This window comes from Phycodurus eques, chromosome 5 (genome assembly GCF_024500275.1).
Source record: "Phycodurus eques isolate BA_2022a chromosome 5, UOR_Pequ_1.1, whole genome shotgun sequence".
NCBI lineage: Eukaryota > Metazoa > Chordata > Actinopteri > Syngnathiformes > Syngnathidae > Phycodurus > Phycodurus eques.
In genome coordinates, this window is record NC_084529.1 from 17,539,966 (window position 1) to 17,558,627 (window position 18,662).

Sequence of the window (18,662 nt, forward strand, 5' to 3'; positions counted from 1 at the left end):
GTCCAAACCCATCCATCCTTTTTTCTTCCTATTGTCGTCAATAGGGTTGCAGTCACATTCACACTTATGGACAATTTAGTGCAGTTATTCTCGAAGTGTGGTACACATACCTCTAATAGTACGCAAAAGAATGGGGCGGTGGGTGGCATTGGGTCCCTGCGGCCCCCGCTGGGTGGCCGGTTGTTGGGTCGCCTTGGTGGGGCCGGCGGACTGCCCTGGGTCCCTCGGTGTGCGACGTGTCCCGTCCGCCGGGCTGCTCTCGGGTGGACCCCTGGGCCTGATCCCGCCCCTCGATTGATTGGGTGGGGTCCTCAGCCGCCGCGGTGTGGCCACAGCAATTACAGGACACTTCTGTCAGTCTTTGTGCATGTAAAACGGTATTAATTCACTTGCATGTATCCGCAGGCACACACCCCTTACTGTAACAAATAACTAATGAATATACAAATCACTTGTGTATCCCCTCACTTATACTCTCGTCGTGTACACTTTTATAATATACATAATTAATGCCACCACACTTCCATTGTACGGGTTCACGACGCTGGTTCTGCACGCTTCTTCTCCTGTCCTTGTCCTGTTTTATCTTGTCCTGTCCTTCCCTCACAGGGTGTAGCACTACAACCCCATGCAATACTCATATTTAACGTTTCATTGTTGTAGATAATTTAATGATTTACTTCACTCATCCTGTTTACAATTAGTGCTTTGTCTTTTGTCTTTGTTTCTTTCTCCCTTCTAGAATTTTTGTTCTGTTCGACTGATCAAGTCAGATTCTCAATAAACCTCAATTATAATACCACAGCGGAAACTTAAAAACGCCACTGTGACAGTAAAACAGTTTCATCATAAAAGGGATACAGATTTTCCATTCTGCTTGACCTAACAGCCGAACAGGACCAAAAAAATTAAAAATCCAAGTGTTCACTGCCACTGATTTACAGTATATATTCGTCAAGTACGTTTTTCAGCTGGTAAGTTTGGAAGAGGGTCTCTCCCAGCTTGTCTGTGAAATTTATTATTTGATTTATAAACCACTGTAATGATTAACAGATCCCTGCAAATGGTGGTCTTGCATTGCTTTGGATTTGAGCTCAGCACATCTTTTGAGTAGAAGATAAAGATTAGGAATGAATCTCTGTTTGTCACATCAATTATGATGAAAACGGAAGTCAGACAAGTTTAGACACCTCACACTTGAACAGAGTATGTATATAAATGATATAAACAGAGTATGTGAAGCGATGTGATGTTGTTTCCTGTTGTTGACCATGGTTTAATTGAGGTTAATCTCAATTTGGCGGCATTTTATTCCCATTGACATCTTTTACGGATAATTGTGGGTATTCGTCGGGGTTAAAACAGCTCTGTGTACAGGACTGTGCTGTGCTATATACATTGTATATCTAAAGAAAGTGTGTGCTTGTGTTTGTGGTGTCGTGATATGAGAGAATCCCGTCACGGTCGCTAATTAGGGAGCAGTGTCTGGAGACAATAAAATGTTTTGTAGCGCCTCGGTGGCTGCAGTCAGATGATCAACATCTGGCACTTGCCACTAAATCACATTCATTGTGAATGATGTGCAAGTATTCACCCTTCATTGAGACTTGTTCCATGGAAATACTCCACTTTTTAGATAAACTGGAAGGCAGTTAGCACACATTGAATGCTGTTGACTTTGGAAACTATTTTCCCCATAGAAAGTCATATAAATAGGAATAATCCATCTCTGTCATCAAACCTTTTACTGTACCATGTTTTAAAGGAGCGATAGTATGGAAAATACGTATTGTATACAAATAGTTGTGGGTTTAGAAATCCTGTCCACTCATCAAGTGTTAAATTAAAACAACCAAGATACAGTGGGAGGAGGATTTGGGGGATTTTGAGTTTAACTTTTGTTACACACAGCGCAACATTTCTCCCACTCTGCTGCTTGTCTCCGTTTTAAATGTTGAATAAATTGGTGGCGCGACTCCCTTTGGTTACAACAGCCTTTGAACATTCTTTGTCGTGGACTTGTTTTTTTTTTGCTTGTGGTCTGACGCTGTAAACCTGAACCAATTCCAAAAGACTGACGAAAGTGCCTCTTTTGTAAACTACAGTTCGTGCCTGTATTGGTTGGTATAGTGTAATACTTTGAAGTATGGAAGCCACTAAGAAAACCAATTGGATTTGTTTCAATTTAAAAAAAAAAAGAAAAAGAAATGGCCTTTCCCAGAAACTCCAGCCACCTATCCATCTTCTGTAGTGCTTGTCCTCATTATTTATGGTTGCAGGTGCTCTGCAGCCTTTTGCAGCCTTTTTTTTTTTTAATAGGGCTGGCTATTGTATACGGCATTAAAATCTCACAAAAATCAGATTTCTGATTTTAGCTGATATTTTTGAATGGATTTTATTCATTAATCAGCAAAAGAAACAGAAAAGCGTTAGCATCGGCGAGGGTTCACTGTATGTAACAACAACTTGAGTAAGACTTCTAGAGTGAGGTTCCCGTTAGCGTGTCAATACTTCCGATTATGATATTTCCAGACTCGTTGATTAAATTGATTAAGGAATACCTATTCTTAGATGTGACACACGCCGCAAGCTTTCAAGTTTCTTCTTAAAACGGCCTTCCCTCCTTTCTAAGCAATTTCTGTCTGATGAGCAGTAGCATCCCTTGACCTTCAGAGTTAGCACTAAGCTAGCAGGATCACTCACTTGTCTTTAATCAGCGTCTCGACCAAACGGTCCAATACACAACGTTGCGCGTCCAACCTTTGAGTTTGACGAGCAAGCATTAGCGATTAGCTTTGCCCTGACGTCAGCGCAAACTGTTGGGCAGCGTGAGCAGCAGATTGATGGAACGGTGGCTCATCCTGACAGACCGAGTGGCTTTTGCCTCTGAAATGGGGCGGCCAGGGAGCCTCTCTTTGCCTCTTTGCTATTAGCGACATCATTTGTGGGTTTCAGAAGAGGCCGACAGTGACCCGTCTTTGTTTGTCTCTGCGGTTCTGCTCGCAAATGTTTCTCACAGGAAGCTTGCAGACTCATGAGCTAACGTAAATTTATGTTTCTCTTTTGCGTGACCAAGGATAGGACCAAGTCTTTTGATTTGGGATTGGATTTAGACTAAATTAGGTTGTCAGTGTTGTATTGACTCACTGGTGGAACAGCCGTTTACTCGCCTGACTTGCATGCACTCAGCGTGGGCTCAATTCCTGCTCAGTGAATGTGAGTTAGTGGTCTGTCTCTACATCACAGGTGTCAAACTCAAGACCCGAGGTCAGATCCGGCCTGCCGCAGCATATTATGTGGCCCACGAAAGTAAAGCATGTGCGTCAATTTATGTGCAATACATTTAAAGTGAACCATTAAAGTGCAGTTTTTTTTTATTTTCCTATATTGAAGCACAGTGTTAATGTTCAAACTGCATAATGTTAGAATGACATACAATAATATTCCATATACTTTCAGTCTTGGCTTTTTAAGAATAAATAATATGAAATATTAACAAAATGCTGTCATAACATCACAATGAATCACTGACAGCGGCTTGCTCAAAACCACACCAATCAATGGACCCCTGGTGTTTGGAACACCTGCCTTTGTGGAGATCTGGACTGCCAGGGAGACTGTAAACCAGAGGAAGCATGTTATTTGTAATCATCTTGTCCAATCAATGCAATTTGTCCTCACCTCAGTAATTAAATGGCCACTCGGAGGCCGTGAGTCGTGAAGGAGCCGCAGCGCGCGTCATGCTCTGATTGGCCAACCACAATGAAGGAAGGGGTGCCATTGGCTCATGGCGTCGGCTGTGGTCATGGTGTGGCTACGTCATGTGTGTCTGTGTGTTTAATCAAGGCGAGCAAAGTGGAGTTAATTAATTCAAATTAATGCAGCGCAGCAGACACACACACACACGCACATTTGTGTCCTTGTTTATGCATAATCCGTAATCATAATCTTTATTCGTCATTGGTCTTCCATTGTGACAGAAGGTGCACAATCTAATCTCACTCGCTTGATTGTTGATTGTGTGAGCATTCATGGTTGCATAATAACGTTCGTCATCACAATAATATTAACCAATAATCAGCTTGATCTGCATGCGGGATAAATTGGATTCAACTGGGACTTGTTTTCATTCCATATGTGGACAACTAGAGGCTCTTAAAGGTATAGGAGCTCATCACTGAAGGAGGGTGGAAGTGGTCAGTTCATCTCTGACTGACTGACAGTTGATTAAAAGGAAGTAGGAAGTAGGTAGGAGAGCAGCTGCTTTTGTGTAGAAAACAAGCACGCACGCACACACGTGCACGAACACGAACGGTGGCCACTAAGTGGATTTGGTGGCTGGAAGACGGCGGGCGGAGGGGAGCCAGCATCTGCACCACACGTCTTACACGCTGTGTTTGTGTGTGTGTTTCTTTGTGCAACATATTTGGACAAATGCCTGTTTGTTTGTGTGCGTGTGTGTGTTTATGATGACATTTTTATAAAAAATAGGTCGTTGCACATTAGAAAGCTGTCAGAAAACGTATTATAATTAGAATTGTGTTGATATTATGTAGAGGGGGCACGGTAGAGACTGGTTAGCACATCTGCCTCACAGTGCTGAGGACTGGGGTTCAAATCCCGACCCCGCCTGTGTGGAGTTTGCATGTTCTCCCCGTGCCTGAGTGGGTTTTCTCCGGGTACTCCGGTTTCCTCCTACATCCCAAAAACATGCATGGTAGGTTAATTGAAGACTCTAAAAATGGATGGATTGTTATGTAGTGGTTAGCATGTCTCACAGTCGCGAGGTCCTGGGTTCAAATCTCGTCTCAGGCACCAATCATGCTTGCGTGTGGATTTTCTCCGAGTACTCCGGCTTACTTGCAAATTCCAAAAACATGCATGTTAGGTACATTTTTTTATTTGTCATGCAAGTGGAAAAAGAAGCAGAAGCTGAATGCAACTGAAGTGGACCATTCGCCACATCACAAATCTACCGCGCTGCAACACAAAAATTGCAAACCTGTATTGGGTTTTGAAGGTCAACACATACAGTACAATACGTACTGTACAATACACTGGACTGTATTATTTTTTTCATTTGACCACAAAAACATGGCGCGATTGTCAAGGAAGAAGCTGATTGCCACAACGAGAGGAAACAGTCATTATAAAAAGTAACAGTACTCTGACTTGAGTACAATTTTTGGTTACTCTTTCCACCTCTGGTTACAGTCATTACGTTTCGCAAGCCCGCGAAAATTATGCGACCGTCCACTGGTGCACCTCGGCAAATCTTTTTGGGGATGTTTGATCATTGTTTACGATTGATTATTAATGAGAAGCTGTCATCTCGTTGTCAAGGGACACGTGCTTTACGTAGGCCAATTGATGATTTATTGACGAGCAGGCCCGTGCATTATTCACGCCGGCGTGTTCTTAGGTGTGGACTTCATAAAGAGATGGATGCGTGTTCATGACTAGCATGACATGGTGCGCTTTCTGCACAGCTTGAACATGATGTGCACGTAGCGTGTGTACGCTTAGTGAAACGTGCCCAGAGGCTCACATCCTTGTGCGAGATGCAGCGCGACTTAATGGACGCATTCTTGGAACTAAATGGGGTGTACCTAATCCATGTCATTGATACTCTTTCTCTCTCGCTCGCTCACACACACACACATACATGCACGCTGTCATGTGTGATGTGTGATTCGTGCAGGTTGTAACGATCCATTCACAGAGAGCTATAGCTGTGAGCCACATGGCCTCATTAAACACACACACCGTCTGTTTCTTAGTGTGTGTGTGTGTGTGTCTGTGTGTGTGTGTGTGTGTGTGCGCGCGCGTTTGTGTGACATCATTACCGCCAATGGAATTTGACACCCCCTCCCCACCCATTTGTTCCTCGGGCATCAGAAGGATTTCCAAACGTTCTTTTGCGTTGTTTTTGGTGTGTCTGAAGGCTAGCATCTCAACAGCGCAGGATCGCAATAGGAGGCGGGAAAAGGGCGAGCGAGCCAGGTCTGTTGCCATGGCAACCACCGCAGGGATGATGGTGATGATGATTGGGCCAGGCGTCTCATGTAAGAATGGTGTTTTCAGAAGCGTGGCGGTTTGAGACGTGAGGCTTTTTCACGTCCTGACTGCTTTGCAGTTTTGTTGACTAAACAATTAGGGTCAAATTCCTTCAATGTTCTTTGAAGCTCAAAGATGACAATGTACCCCTCTTCAGTTAGTCGCTAGTTTCAACTCTTGCTGGTTTCTCTGTGACTCAAAAGAAGAGGAAACGCAACCTCTCTGATGATTTCAAGTAAGCCATCCAGGAAGTGATGCGACACGAGTGCCTCTGAAGTGGAAGTGAAAGTGACCACATGGCCACTTTTGCGCTCCGACCAGAACAAAAAAGAGAACCTTGACACTTTGACACAGAGTCCACTTTTGTATGAGAACAACATCAGTTTGTAGACCTTTTCATACTTTTTGTAATGAATAGGCCCCAGGGTTATTTCGGGTGGCAGAAAAAGATTGACTACCTCTCACCTCGGGCTGGGCGATTATGAAAAAAATTCTAATCAAGATTATTTTTGATTGATATTGAATTCATGATTAATAAACATGATTATTCATTTATTTTAGAACTTAGTATTTATTCAACTACCAAAACTCAACTTGAAATATACCTGAAAACAGCAACCAGAAAATAAATTAGTAACACGTAAAATAATAATATAGTAAATAATAAATATAAATACCGGCTGTTCCTGCTGTGCACGTCTTGGCCTCTTGGAACAGTGTCGTGCGATGCATGCATGGAGATACACACATTAAGATAAAACCACTAAGTGATAGCATTAGGCAGGCAATGTCTCTAAAACGAATTATGTGTTTTATTTTAGTACAGTATATGATGTGTGTAATTATTTTTGTTGTGTGCTTAGTTTTACAGTAAACTCCGACTGGGGTGTCAATAAACAGCTTCAAGCACGCTCAGGGAGGGCAGAATAACATTCGTCACGCGCGTTCAGGGTGCTTTTATGACGCAGGAACTTGCATACATGCACACATCGGGCCGTACGGCACATTGATAGTTTACTTCAATTATAATGTTTTCATCATCACGAGAATCCAAAAATTACATTTTGATTACTAGCACAACCCTATTCTCATCTGAACTGAAAATGATGACATAAATTAAATTCGTATATCAATCACATTCAAAATGAGTGGCGGGAGAGAAGAAGGCTAAAATCATAATTCAAGCCATTTCCCCTGGTTTTTAAATTGCCCTGCTTTTATCCTATGACATAAAAGGGTTTGTTTACTAGTGGTGCGATATGAGATCGCTTGAGCTTTTGCCACCCAGAAGTATGTGTGACGTCACGGTGAAAAGGTTTATACTGTCCAAAAAAGACATTGCACCTCCGCAGCAGCGAGGTCATATCAACACAATAGTTGGGTTTTTCCCAGGAACTAAACAGGTCCTGTGGTCTTGAACGCAGTATCGGTCCATGTTGTTTCTCCTTGGTCTAGGTTTCTCGGGTGCGTTGTTATTTTGTCTTGAGAGCGTGTTGGACCGCGGCTCAGACAACAACCCAGCTAAACACTGGCTTGCAGATTCCTCTGGTCTGCCAGTGAATGGCTTGGATGCACCAAACCTATTTCATGTGTGACTCAGCAAGCCAAGTCATGTTGTAAAACAATTTATAATTGAAAGTTCAAGGACGTCAACATGGCTGTCCGACTGAAGTCAGCAGTTTCACTAAGTGGAGATCTCAGACCTCCAGCAGACCTTTGCCACAACAAATTGGAAATTATTACAATCCTAACAGCTAGCATGGTAACAGCCATCATATGGACCCATAATAATAATCTAGGACAATCTTGTGCCTCAATAGACAGTGTTATTTTATCGCCTCGTGTGATAGGTTGAATGCTAACATGCAAACAATTGGCGTGCTAACATAGAGCAAGATAGGAACATTAGTACAAAAAGCACTTAGGCAGCACTTACATCATGCCTTGTATTTTAAAACGTTATTAAGGCTGGATAAAATGCTAAAAATTGGTATGCTAATACATAGAAAAATAGCAACCTGAGTACAAAACCTATAAGACAGACTCATACCTTACATCTTAAGCTAAAGAGACTTGCTAAAATGCTAACAATTGCCATGCTAAATCACACAAAGATACCAACCTGAGTATGAAAAACGCTGAGATAGACTCATTATGACATCACATCTCTAATGCCAATAAGACTTGCTGAGATGCCAACAATTGGCATTCTAACACACAAAGAACCTGTGCACAACAAAATGGTATGAGGGACTCATTATGATTCTAAGGCTAATGAGACTTGCTAAAATGCTAACACACATAATGATAGCAAACTGAGCACAAAAACTGCTAAGACAGAATCATTAGATAATTGGTATTCTAACACACAGATAGATAGTACAAAAAAAACAGACACATTGTTTTTATATCTAAGGTAAATGAGACTCACTAACATGCTCAGACATAAAGATAACAAGCTGAGTACAAAAAATGCTGAGATACACTTCTTATGATTTTACGGCTGAGGCTAATGAGACTGCAAGAAATGCTATCATGCTAATAATTGCCATGCTAACACACAGAAAGATAGCAACCTTAGATAAAAAAAAAAAACACTAAGACAGGTAGGTGCATTATGATTTCACATATGCTGAGACTCACTAAAATACTAAACTGCTGACACAATAATAAAACAATGATAGCAAACTGGATATAAAAACTGCTAAGACAAACTCATTAGGATTTTACATCTTTTGCTATTGAGACTGGATAAAATTCAAAAAGTTGCTAACACATAAACATAGCAACCCGAGTACAAAAAAAAAAAAAAACGCTACTGAGTACAAAAACCCTTAAGGCAAATGCATTATGATTTTACATCCAAGGCTTATGAGATTTGCTGGAAAAATAATTGGATATGATGAGCCGCAGTGTTCCAAAATTTAAAATCCAATCTCATCTCGGGATTGATCGTTTTTAATGCGCATAGAGCAGAAACTGATATTGATTATCGTCCAGAAGGAACGCGGCTGCTGGGCCAATCGGCAGCAGAGCCGGTAACTGGAGGATCAGTGAAAGTGATGACTCTATTTAGGGGTGCCTAAGCCACGCCCCCGTTGCCATGGTGGTTACTGGCAGTACCGTCATTCCCAAGCAATGATATCACTTCGCGGCGTGTTTGACGTATTTTCATTATTGATGCGTCACTCAACACAACAGTTGTGGAGACTCGAGACATTTGTCTCTGATCACAAGAGCAATCGTGACCTAAAAGCATTGATGCTGCAAAGACAATTGCTTGTAAACACGTTTTATTAATACGAAAATATTTGAATTAAACTGAAATGGACTGAAGGAATAACATCTGAAACTTTAGCTGATTTCTAAGCATAAATAAAAAAAAAATAGAAGATTTGACTACATTATATAGGGGCAATTTAAGATGTAAATAATAATAATGAAATAAGGTAATTCCCAATAATAAACATGCACCAACAATACATAACAGTAACATACGATATTTAAAATATAGTATAAAGATTAAAAACAGCAAGAAAAAAATGAAAAATATATATACAGTATATACATAAATAGTCATACTTACAGTATATGTCACTAAAACGAAGTAATCAGTCATCTATAATTTAAGACCCTAAAATTAGAATTCTATCAATATAGAATATTGATAGAATTGATATATTAATGTTATATAAAAATATAATCTTCGTATACAAATGCCAAAAACCACAAAATAAAGGAAATAAGTCTCAAAAATACAATTAAAATATTAATACAAAATAAAAAAAGCAACAACAAAACAAACAAAACTTAAATGAGAGGAAGTATTATACATATTTAATGTTATGTAATAATTGAAGCCTCTTAAAAAGACAAAAAAATTACAAAAATAAATCCCAAATATAATCCTAATATATAAAAAAACAAAAAAGATAGTCACGAAAATACAATTTATATATATGTATAAAATATCATATAAATATACAAAACAACAAAAACAAAATAAAATGTGACTTAAAATATTGATATAAATATCAATGGAATATAGATTAATTTACCAGTAATTAGTAATTTCCAAACCCTATAATCATACAAATAATTACACACATCCAAATACAATCCTAATATAGAAACACCAACGGAAACAGCACAATAAAGTTTAGAAAATAAAATCTATATTATATATGTAGACTTTATTATAAATATATAAAATATAAGTTGACAAAAAAAAGATATCCCACAAGTGTGTTTATATATTTTAAAAAATGGCTAAAATTTTACCTGACAAAATGCTGTTTTTCCATTTTTGTATCCTTTGAAAGGGTCGCTCTTAAAGGCGCGGGGCCTCAAATTGATTATAAGCAAGTGCGGTGCAGTAACCATGGAAACAGACGCTCCCTTAGTGGCCCATTTTAACAGGGTGCACCGGGGTTTTAAATCAATAACTCCAATTTAGAGATGATGTCATCCCAAAAGGGGACGCGCAGCGTTAGCGATGCGACAATGCACTTCGCATACACAACAGGGTGGGATAAATGTGTGTGTGTGTATGTAGCTATGACCTTTAGAGAAATATTTTTTGCTGTGACGTCTCAACCGAGCAGTGCATGATGGGAAATACTGACATGCGCACGAGTGCTGCCACAAATGACTCTGCACTCCATCTCAGCATGCATGTTTGTGTCTGTGTGGACTCACTTCCCGTTGGAATTTAGACACACACACACGCACACGCGCTTACATTTAACCTCCAACCATCTGTAGATCTGTGCCAATCGTTTTTGTGTACTTTATGTACTCTAAATGGGTCACACACACACACACACACATATACACACACATACATATACATACGTGTTCATAAACATGACGGCTTCACCAGTCGTATACAATGTATGGTTTTGTGTCTTTTTGTGTTCTTATATGTTGTTTATTATTAGTTTATTCAAGCCTTTTTGTGCTTTATTTTGCGCAATTTCCTTGTACATGTTATAAATGACAGAGCTATTTTGTTCTGTGTAGTTGTGCAACAAATAGACAGAACAAATAGACAACACAACTTGACATAATTCCGATTTCACACAGTCACACCTTTCTAGTATCGAGAATTGGATGTGATGCGTGTGTGTGTGTGTTTTGTGTGCCAAAGCATAAATCCCGCAATGATACACTTGTTTGAGTTTACAGTACCAGTTTGAGTTTGGGCTCAGGCAGGAAAAACACTTCCTGTGTCTAAAAAATTGTTGGGCAGTGCGTGTATGTTTATATATGTGCGTGTATGTGTGGGTGTTTGTGTGTGTTAAGGAATGCTGAGGTTTGGTGTTTATTGCTGTTACACTGGTGAGAACTGAGTGTAGGCCGGAGAGCAAGAATGAGGGAGGGCAGGGGAAGAGGCGGATGACTGATTCAGACCAGAACTGGTTTGTTTTTCAAATGAACTTACAGTGTAAAGGATCCACTTCTCTTGGTCACGCTGCAGGTAAATCCTATTTGTTTGTCAAATGGAATCCTAGTGTTATACTGTTTATTTGCAAGTAAAAAATTTTGGGTTTATTACGTTTCAGAGAGACGTGGGTTATGTTGAAAATCAGAATTGAACAAGGTCTTTCTGGACCTCTTCAACTTTAATCAGGTTTTGTTCAGTAAACTGTCAATACAAAGCAAAGATGACATATTATATATTCATCACATTGTGTTTGCAGTGTTCACATATTTCTCTAAAAACGAGACAAATCACTCTTGCATTGCTGAAAGGAATCCTGGAAATCTAAGAAAAAGTCACAAAATTAATCCATTGTACTTTGTGTGTATGTGTGTGTGTTTTCTTATGGTTGTCGAGTGGATTTTAGGAAGCGTTACAGCCAATACAGTGAGACCTATCGCGTATGACCCCCCCCCCCCCCCCCCCCCCCCTTTCATCCCCTAAAAATAAACCATTACTCAAAGTAGGGATTTAGCTTTATCGACTGGTAATCTGTAATATCCTTTTTCATAGAGGGCATCTGTACTTTTTTGCTGGCTCGCTCTCCAGAAATTCACTGTAACAAGCTATTGAATATTTTTACAATTGATGTTTCTCCCGATCATCCCATCATTTGATCGGGTAAAAATTTATTTTGTTTGAACTTCCAGTTTGACTACCATTTGAATGTGCAAAACGTTTGCCAATAGATTGGCTCAATGTGGGGTTAATAAACATGCTGTAAATTTTGGGACGGTCGCCACAAGTGCACAGCTGAAACATTTCTGCATGATTGACTTACAAGGCTTGACATTTGAACTGAATGAAGACCTTGTTGGTTTCCTGGGTCATTTTGTTATTCTTCCATTTTCTTCCTTTTGGTTGAACATAAAGTGCTAGTTGTTATGGACCTCAGTCGCACTCTCTATCTTGTTTTGGAATCGGGCCCCAGTTTGTCGTGGGTCACAGTCATCCTCTTTGTTTGAGATGCACACCCGGCTGTCTGTTTCCTCGATGGATGGTGGGCGAAACTGGGAAAAAGACAAAGTGCAATCACGAATTGCAACTTAATGGAAGCAAATACAGTTAATGCACAAAACGCAATAACATGAAGGTGTAAGCACTGACTTTTCATTTGAAAATTATCAAGGATGGGTATGGCTCCGTTGCTCTGCTTGACCATTGGTCAGTCGTGCACGGTCACAAACTGCAAAGAACTCGACAGGCGCGCACACCAGAAGGAGCAAGCACAATGTCAATGAGGAGTAAAGCGTGAAATCGTGGTGTACAAACTGTTTAATTCTTTACATTCAATTTAATAATGTTATTATATGTGTTTTTATAAAGTATAATACTGTAAAGTCAAGGGAGTGCTATACTTTTAGATACTGTACTTTAGTTTCATGCTGTAAATCCAGACTATAGTGAAAGCAGCAGACGAGTGGGAAAGAGGAAGCTTCAAATCATAAAAGGAACTTGAAATATGAACGGGGAAATTATTTGGAGGCCTGTGAACATTTTTCTAAATTTAAATTAATTCATGCGGCGAGATGTTTTCTTTCAAATAAATGCTCTTATACAGATGTTGTCATCGGTGATGGCACACACCGCTGTGGTTCATTTTAGTGAGATTAACCACTGTCCTCGTTAGCATCAATTAACCTTTGTCAATTTAAAGTGTGTGTGTGTGTGAGAGAGAGAGAGAGAGAGAGAGAGAGAGAGAGAGAGGTGGCTACTATAGACAAGGAAGTGAGTGGTGAATTAATCCATTGTTTAGCTCATTACAGCTACTTTTGTGCAGAAGGTGGCAGCTGTTAATCTTGGCACTTGGCGGGACTCTGGCCTCTGGACTGTCACATGATCTCACACACACACACACACACACACACACACACACACACAAGCACAAACAGTGGTTAAATGGCAGTAATATGCTGTAAATACATAAAGCATCTTCTTGTTTTTCCTCACTTCATATCCCTCCGGTCTCATGCGCTTTCTTTTTGTGTTGCAATCCATCATAGAAGTGCCCCTCAGCATCCCAACAGAAAGTCTATTGAGGGGTGGACATCATGTGACGGGAGACAGAAGATACCGCCGTGACCCGTTTAGACTGCAGACCTTTTCACCATGACGTCATATGTACTTCGGGGTGGCAATAGCTCCAATCGCACTGCTAGTAAACCAACCCTTCCATGTCATTTGACCAAGGCAGTGATCGAGAAAACAGGCCAAATGGCTTGAATGATGATCTTCGCCTCCTTCTCTACAGCCATAGTTTGAAGGTGTGAAGTGTCAGTTGAAAAAGATGTTACATGAGGTTAATTGCTTCCAAGGGAGACTGAACGCCGGCTGTAATTTACACTGTAACAGATGATTCAAAAATAGACGTGGTGAAAATGTGGTAATTGCTAACATAATAATTGGGAGACTGGCTAATTAATTGACCTTTCTTTTGCTCGGATTAATTGCACAGACCTTCATGCTGTTTTCAGAAATGGATAGTGTGCGTTAGCGCTGACGTTAGCTAGCAGGCTAGCCATTGTTTTGCGGAATTACTGAAAGATGCGTTATTAGGAATCCCACTCGCATTCTTGCCAGGACACACCCTGCTGCAAATGGATTGGCTGCAGGACACACGCTGCTGCAATATGATTGGCTACTGCATCCGGGTGGGACACACCCTACTGCCTCCACACAGGAAGTCACTAGTTAGGTGGTAGCCATCCTAGCTGTCTCCTGTAGCAACAGAAAACGGCTTCGCAGCACAAGTTAGCCTAGCAGCAAACTAGTGAGTAGTTGTCGTTCGTGTTTGAAGGTATTTGTGGCTTTGAGGCTCAAAAGACCGAATACTGACAACAAAATCCAATGGGCACACTCAACTGATGACTGCTGCTGCCATGAATAGCCTAAATTGTATTGCGTTTTAGGGAAGTGTGATGGCTCAGACTATTATTATTGAACACATAAATGGATTATAATAACATTAAATTGTTTCAAACTCAGTGGATTTTACAAAATGAATGCAAATGAATAATTTTATTTCCCTCTGTTTGTGATGTTGATTTTTGTTGTTTTTTTCCCCTCGATTTTTGGGGAAAAGAAGTACAGGTATCTTAACTTCGTCCATCCATCCATCCATTTTCTGTACCGCTTTTCCTCAATAGGGTCGTGGGCGTGCTGGAGCCTATCACATTCACACCTACGGGGCAATTTAGAAGAAGAAGAAGAATCACTTTTTACTGTCAGAGTCTTCAATTAGCCTACCATGCATGTTTTGGGGATATGGGAGGAAACCGGAGGACCCGGAGAAAACCCACGCAGGCACGGGGAGAACATGCAAACCCAACACAGGCGGGGCTGGGATTTGAACCCCAGTCCTCAGAACTGTGAGGCAGATAGGCTAACCAGTCTTCCACTGTGCCGCCCCCTATAACCATAACAAACTTAACTGTTTTATTTTTTTTTAGAAATGTATTTGAATGGTCATCTTGTTATACTTGCTCCCGTGATGCCCACAAGGAAATTTATAAAAACCCTAAACCTTTAGTGGCCTATCTGGAGGCGCAGCCTCAAACTCAACAAGTTTTTGTCATCGTTTTCAGTTCAGATCAGTCGTAGTCACTCTCATTCTGCCACCATACAATAAAGTATAAAACTGCGCTGGAACGGATTAATGGCATTTCAATTAATTGCATAGGGGAATATTGAATTGATATACGATTACATTGAGTTACAATCTTGGTGATAGAACCAATTAAAATCCTAAATCAAGGTACCACTTTGTAAATGAAATGTACAGTTGAATCCCGCTATTGGCAGGTGATAGGGACTGGATCGCGAATAGCGAAAAGCCGTGGATAATTGACACCCATTGTTATTTCATTTGAACAAAAAAATAATAATAGTAATTTAACCCCCACCCAAATTTTGGAATAAGCCAATATGCATCTTTGGGGATGGTTCCCTCCCATAATAAGAAAAAACAAAAATAAATTACAAAAAATGGGAAAACATTTGAATAAAAATGCAAATTACAACAAATGGGAAAAAAGGAAAACAATTGCAAATAAATTGAACACAAATTTGGAAAAAAAAAATAAAAATCTGTGAATAGGTAAATCTGTGGGTACCAAACCTCAAGTATGCGTGGCTCCACTGTACTTACTGGAAATGTGGCACAGCGTGACATTTAAAACACACCTTTGTCTTCTCCAGGTCATGATGTCCTGAGTTCCTCCCAGCGGGCCCGGAGAAAGCGCTGCGCTGATGGGAGCGGCTGTGCCACCATGAGCTTACAAGATGGCAGCTGCAGCTACGCCAGCAGCGCCAACATGGCCGTCGCCAGCGGCAGCATGCGGCGCCGCCTGGAGGACCAGGAGTTCACCTTGCGCGTGTACCCGGGCTCCCTGGTGGAGGGGACCATCTACTGCCCCATCAGTGCCCGCAAGAACACCACGGCGGCCGAGGCCATCGAATGCCTCATTGAGCGGCTGCGCCTGGACCGCACCAAGTGCTACGTGCTGGCCGAGGTCAAGGAGTTCGGTGGCGAGGAGTGGATCCTCAACCCGGGTGACTGTCCTGTGCAGCGCATGATGCTGTGGCCGAGGAGCGCTCTGGAGAACCGCGGCGGCCTGGGCAGTGGCGACGACTACCGCTTCCTCCTGCGGGAAAAGAACTTGGACGGATCCATCCACTACGGCGGCAGCCTCCAGATGTGGCTGCGGGTGACCGAGGAGCGCCGCTGCATGGTGGAGCGGGGTTTCCTCCCCCAACCGGCGGAGAGCGACCCCCCGACAGATCTCTGCGCTCTGCCGGAACTTACCGAGTGCGCCCTTTTGGAAAGCCTGCGGGCGCGTTTCCGCCAGGAGAAGATCTACACGTACATCGGGAGTATCCTCATTGTGGTCAACCCCTTTCAGTTCCTGCCCATATACAACCCCAAGTACGTCAAAATGTACGACAACCATGCGCTGGGAAAGCTGGAGCCGCACATCTATGCCGTAGCCGACGTGGCCTACCACGCCATGCTGCAGCGGCGCAGGAACCAGTGCATTGTCATCTCAGGCGAGAGCGGCTCGGGGAAGACGCAGAGCACCAACTTCCTCATTCACCACCTGACCGCTCTCAGCCAGAAAGGCTTCGCCAGCGGAGTGGAGCAGATCATCCTGGGAGCGGGGCCGGTGCTGGAGGTAAGATGCCAAGATGCAGTGTTGGCTTGATGTTTACGTGTCATCATTGAACCAACTACAGTACTTGCGACAGGGGTGGTACCTTGACATACGCCTGCCCCAACTTACCGTTTTTTCAAGTTACAAGGCATCTCTTCGTCCAAATGTTTTACTTGAGCCAAAATTTGAGGTACAAGTGAGTTTTAGCCACTTAGCCACACACACAAAAAATAAAAGTCATGGCAATTATTCTGAAGATCAGTTATTTGCGGCTTTTCGCTGTTAGCAGTCTAACCTATCACCCGCAAATGGGGGGTCTGCTGTACTTCGAGCATGCAATTTATCAAATTAGTTCAACACTAACTTGGTTGCTTTTATTTAGCAACGTGGCTTTGACATAAATACTAGACTTTACACCGATTTTATTGGCCTGATCGGTATAGGCCGATAATTAGCATTTTATGCTGATCTGCTTTAATGTCGTCATGCGCCGATCCGATCAATGACGTCATTGATCGGCTCCGCAAAAGACATTGACTCCGCGTCACCATCATGCACAGTATATTTGAATCCAAAAGCTAGTTTATTTTTAGCCTTGTCGCATGTCTTTTTACGTAGTACTGTAAATATTTGACATCCAATTAAGTTATTTGGGGAGAAAAAAAAATAAAAAAAAAAAATCCTGATCGTGTAAAGCCTAATAAATACAGGAAATACGTCAAGTATGTGTCCTACTTTCAATAAGTAGTGTAATTAGCGGAAATTAATCCGCTCACAAATTTACCTTTGTGCCTGACTGCTTCCTATTGCACCAAACAAAACAAATTACCCCTTTGTATTCACCCTAAATGTTTTCACTCATTGTTTAAAAACACATCCCGGCTTTCAATCTTGGGGCGACATAATGCACACGGCTCCTGCAGAGTGAGAGAAGTTTCATTTTGGTCACTTGTTTTTTTCCTGAGCTGTATATGCCCATTATAGTATTGGGAGAACAACAAATGTAATGGTGGCCTAAGACTGTACTGTACCGGTACAGTACCAGTATAGTGCAAAGTGGATGGAATTAATGTTTGGTCATGGTTGGTTATGGTTTTGGTTTGAAGAAATGAGTTGTCACGCAGGATTGGGATTCATAGTAATACGCTGCTTCCAAAGTGCATCTTTCTCTTCGGGTGAGGGATCATCTGAAAAAGTCATTCTGAATTATGTCTTCTCTGTATCGGCCATTCGACTTCATTTATTCGTGAATTCCCAGCAGTCTTCTGCCGTGCAGCTGCCTCACTCTTATCCCCGGGTGCCGCTTTCCACTCATATGTTCCAAATTAGACGTGGAAGTGACAAAAGCCCTAATGAAATGCAAAGAGAAGGCAGCAGGTTATTCGTTTGGCCTCGGAATGCTGGAGCTCATATGTGGAGGCATGAAACGGATTAGAAAAGTCCCTCCTCCTATATTTAGCACATATGATATTCATGTAGAGGCTACATGTGATATGACCTAGAAACCATGTTTGCCCAATCTCTGCATTGATTGGGGGGAAAAAAAGATCAAGAAATGTTGCCTAATCCGCCCTGGATTAGAAAATCAATAATGGATTATGGATTATGAAATTTCACTGGGGAATGTTTCACGAGACGACATTGCCTCTAAACGACTTAGATTTGTGTCATTTGCAGCTGGACAGACATGACCCAGTGAACTCAGGACCTTCTTCTTCTTTTTTTTTTTTTAAATTCCCTATGGCAACCATGCAGTTGTCCAGCATGCGGCATCCTGTCAGGATGTATGTGGATATGTTGTCCGCATGCAGCTGTGCATGTTGACTCACAGTCCTGGTCGGTTAGTTTGTTCGCTCCGTCATCTGGAAAACGTGAATGCAGACGACAGCTTTGAGCGCAGCTGCTTCGACGTTTTGGCTCTTGTCAGAAAATAGCAAAATGTAAGTCTGTTAAATGACGGTACATCTCAGGAA

At 41.6% G+C, this 18,662-nt stretch overlaps 1 protein-coding gene across 14 annotated transcripts in view; it reads left to right on the forward strand.

Moving 5' to 3' along the window:
* LOC133403181 (unconventional myosin-IXAa-like) overlaps positions 1-18,662 on the forward strand; it is a 118,643-nt gene that overhangs the window by 6,510 nt on the left and 93,471 nt on the right. For 13 of the 14 annotated variants that reach the window (XR_009768620.1, XM_061677820.1, XM_061677825.1 and 10 more), the window contains exon 2: positions 15,737-16,710. Coding sequence is in view for 13 of the 14 variants with exons in the window: in XM_061677820.1 (XP_061533804.1) it covers positions 15,808-16,710 (903 nt within the window). In the remaining variant the exon portion in view is untranslated. Of the gene's footprint in view, positions 1-11,517; positions 11,537-15,736; positions 16,711-18,662 lie in introns of those variants that run through there. The other variant, XM_061677822.1, reaches the window with a different exon arrangement.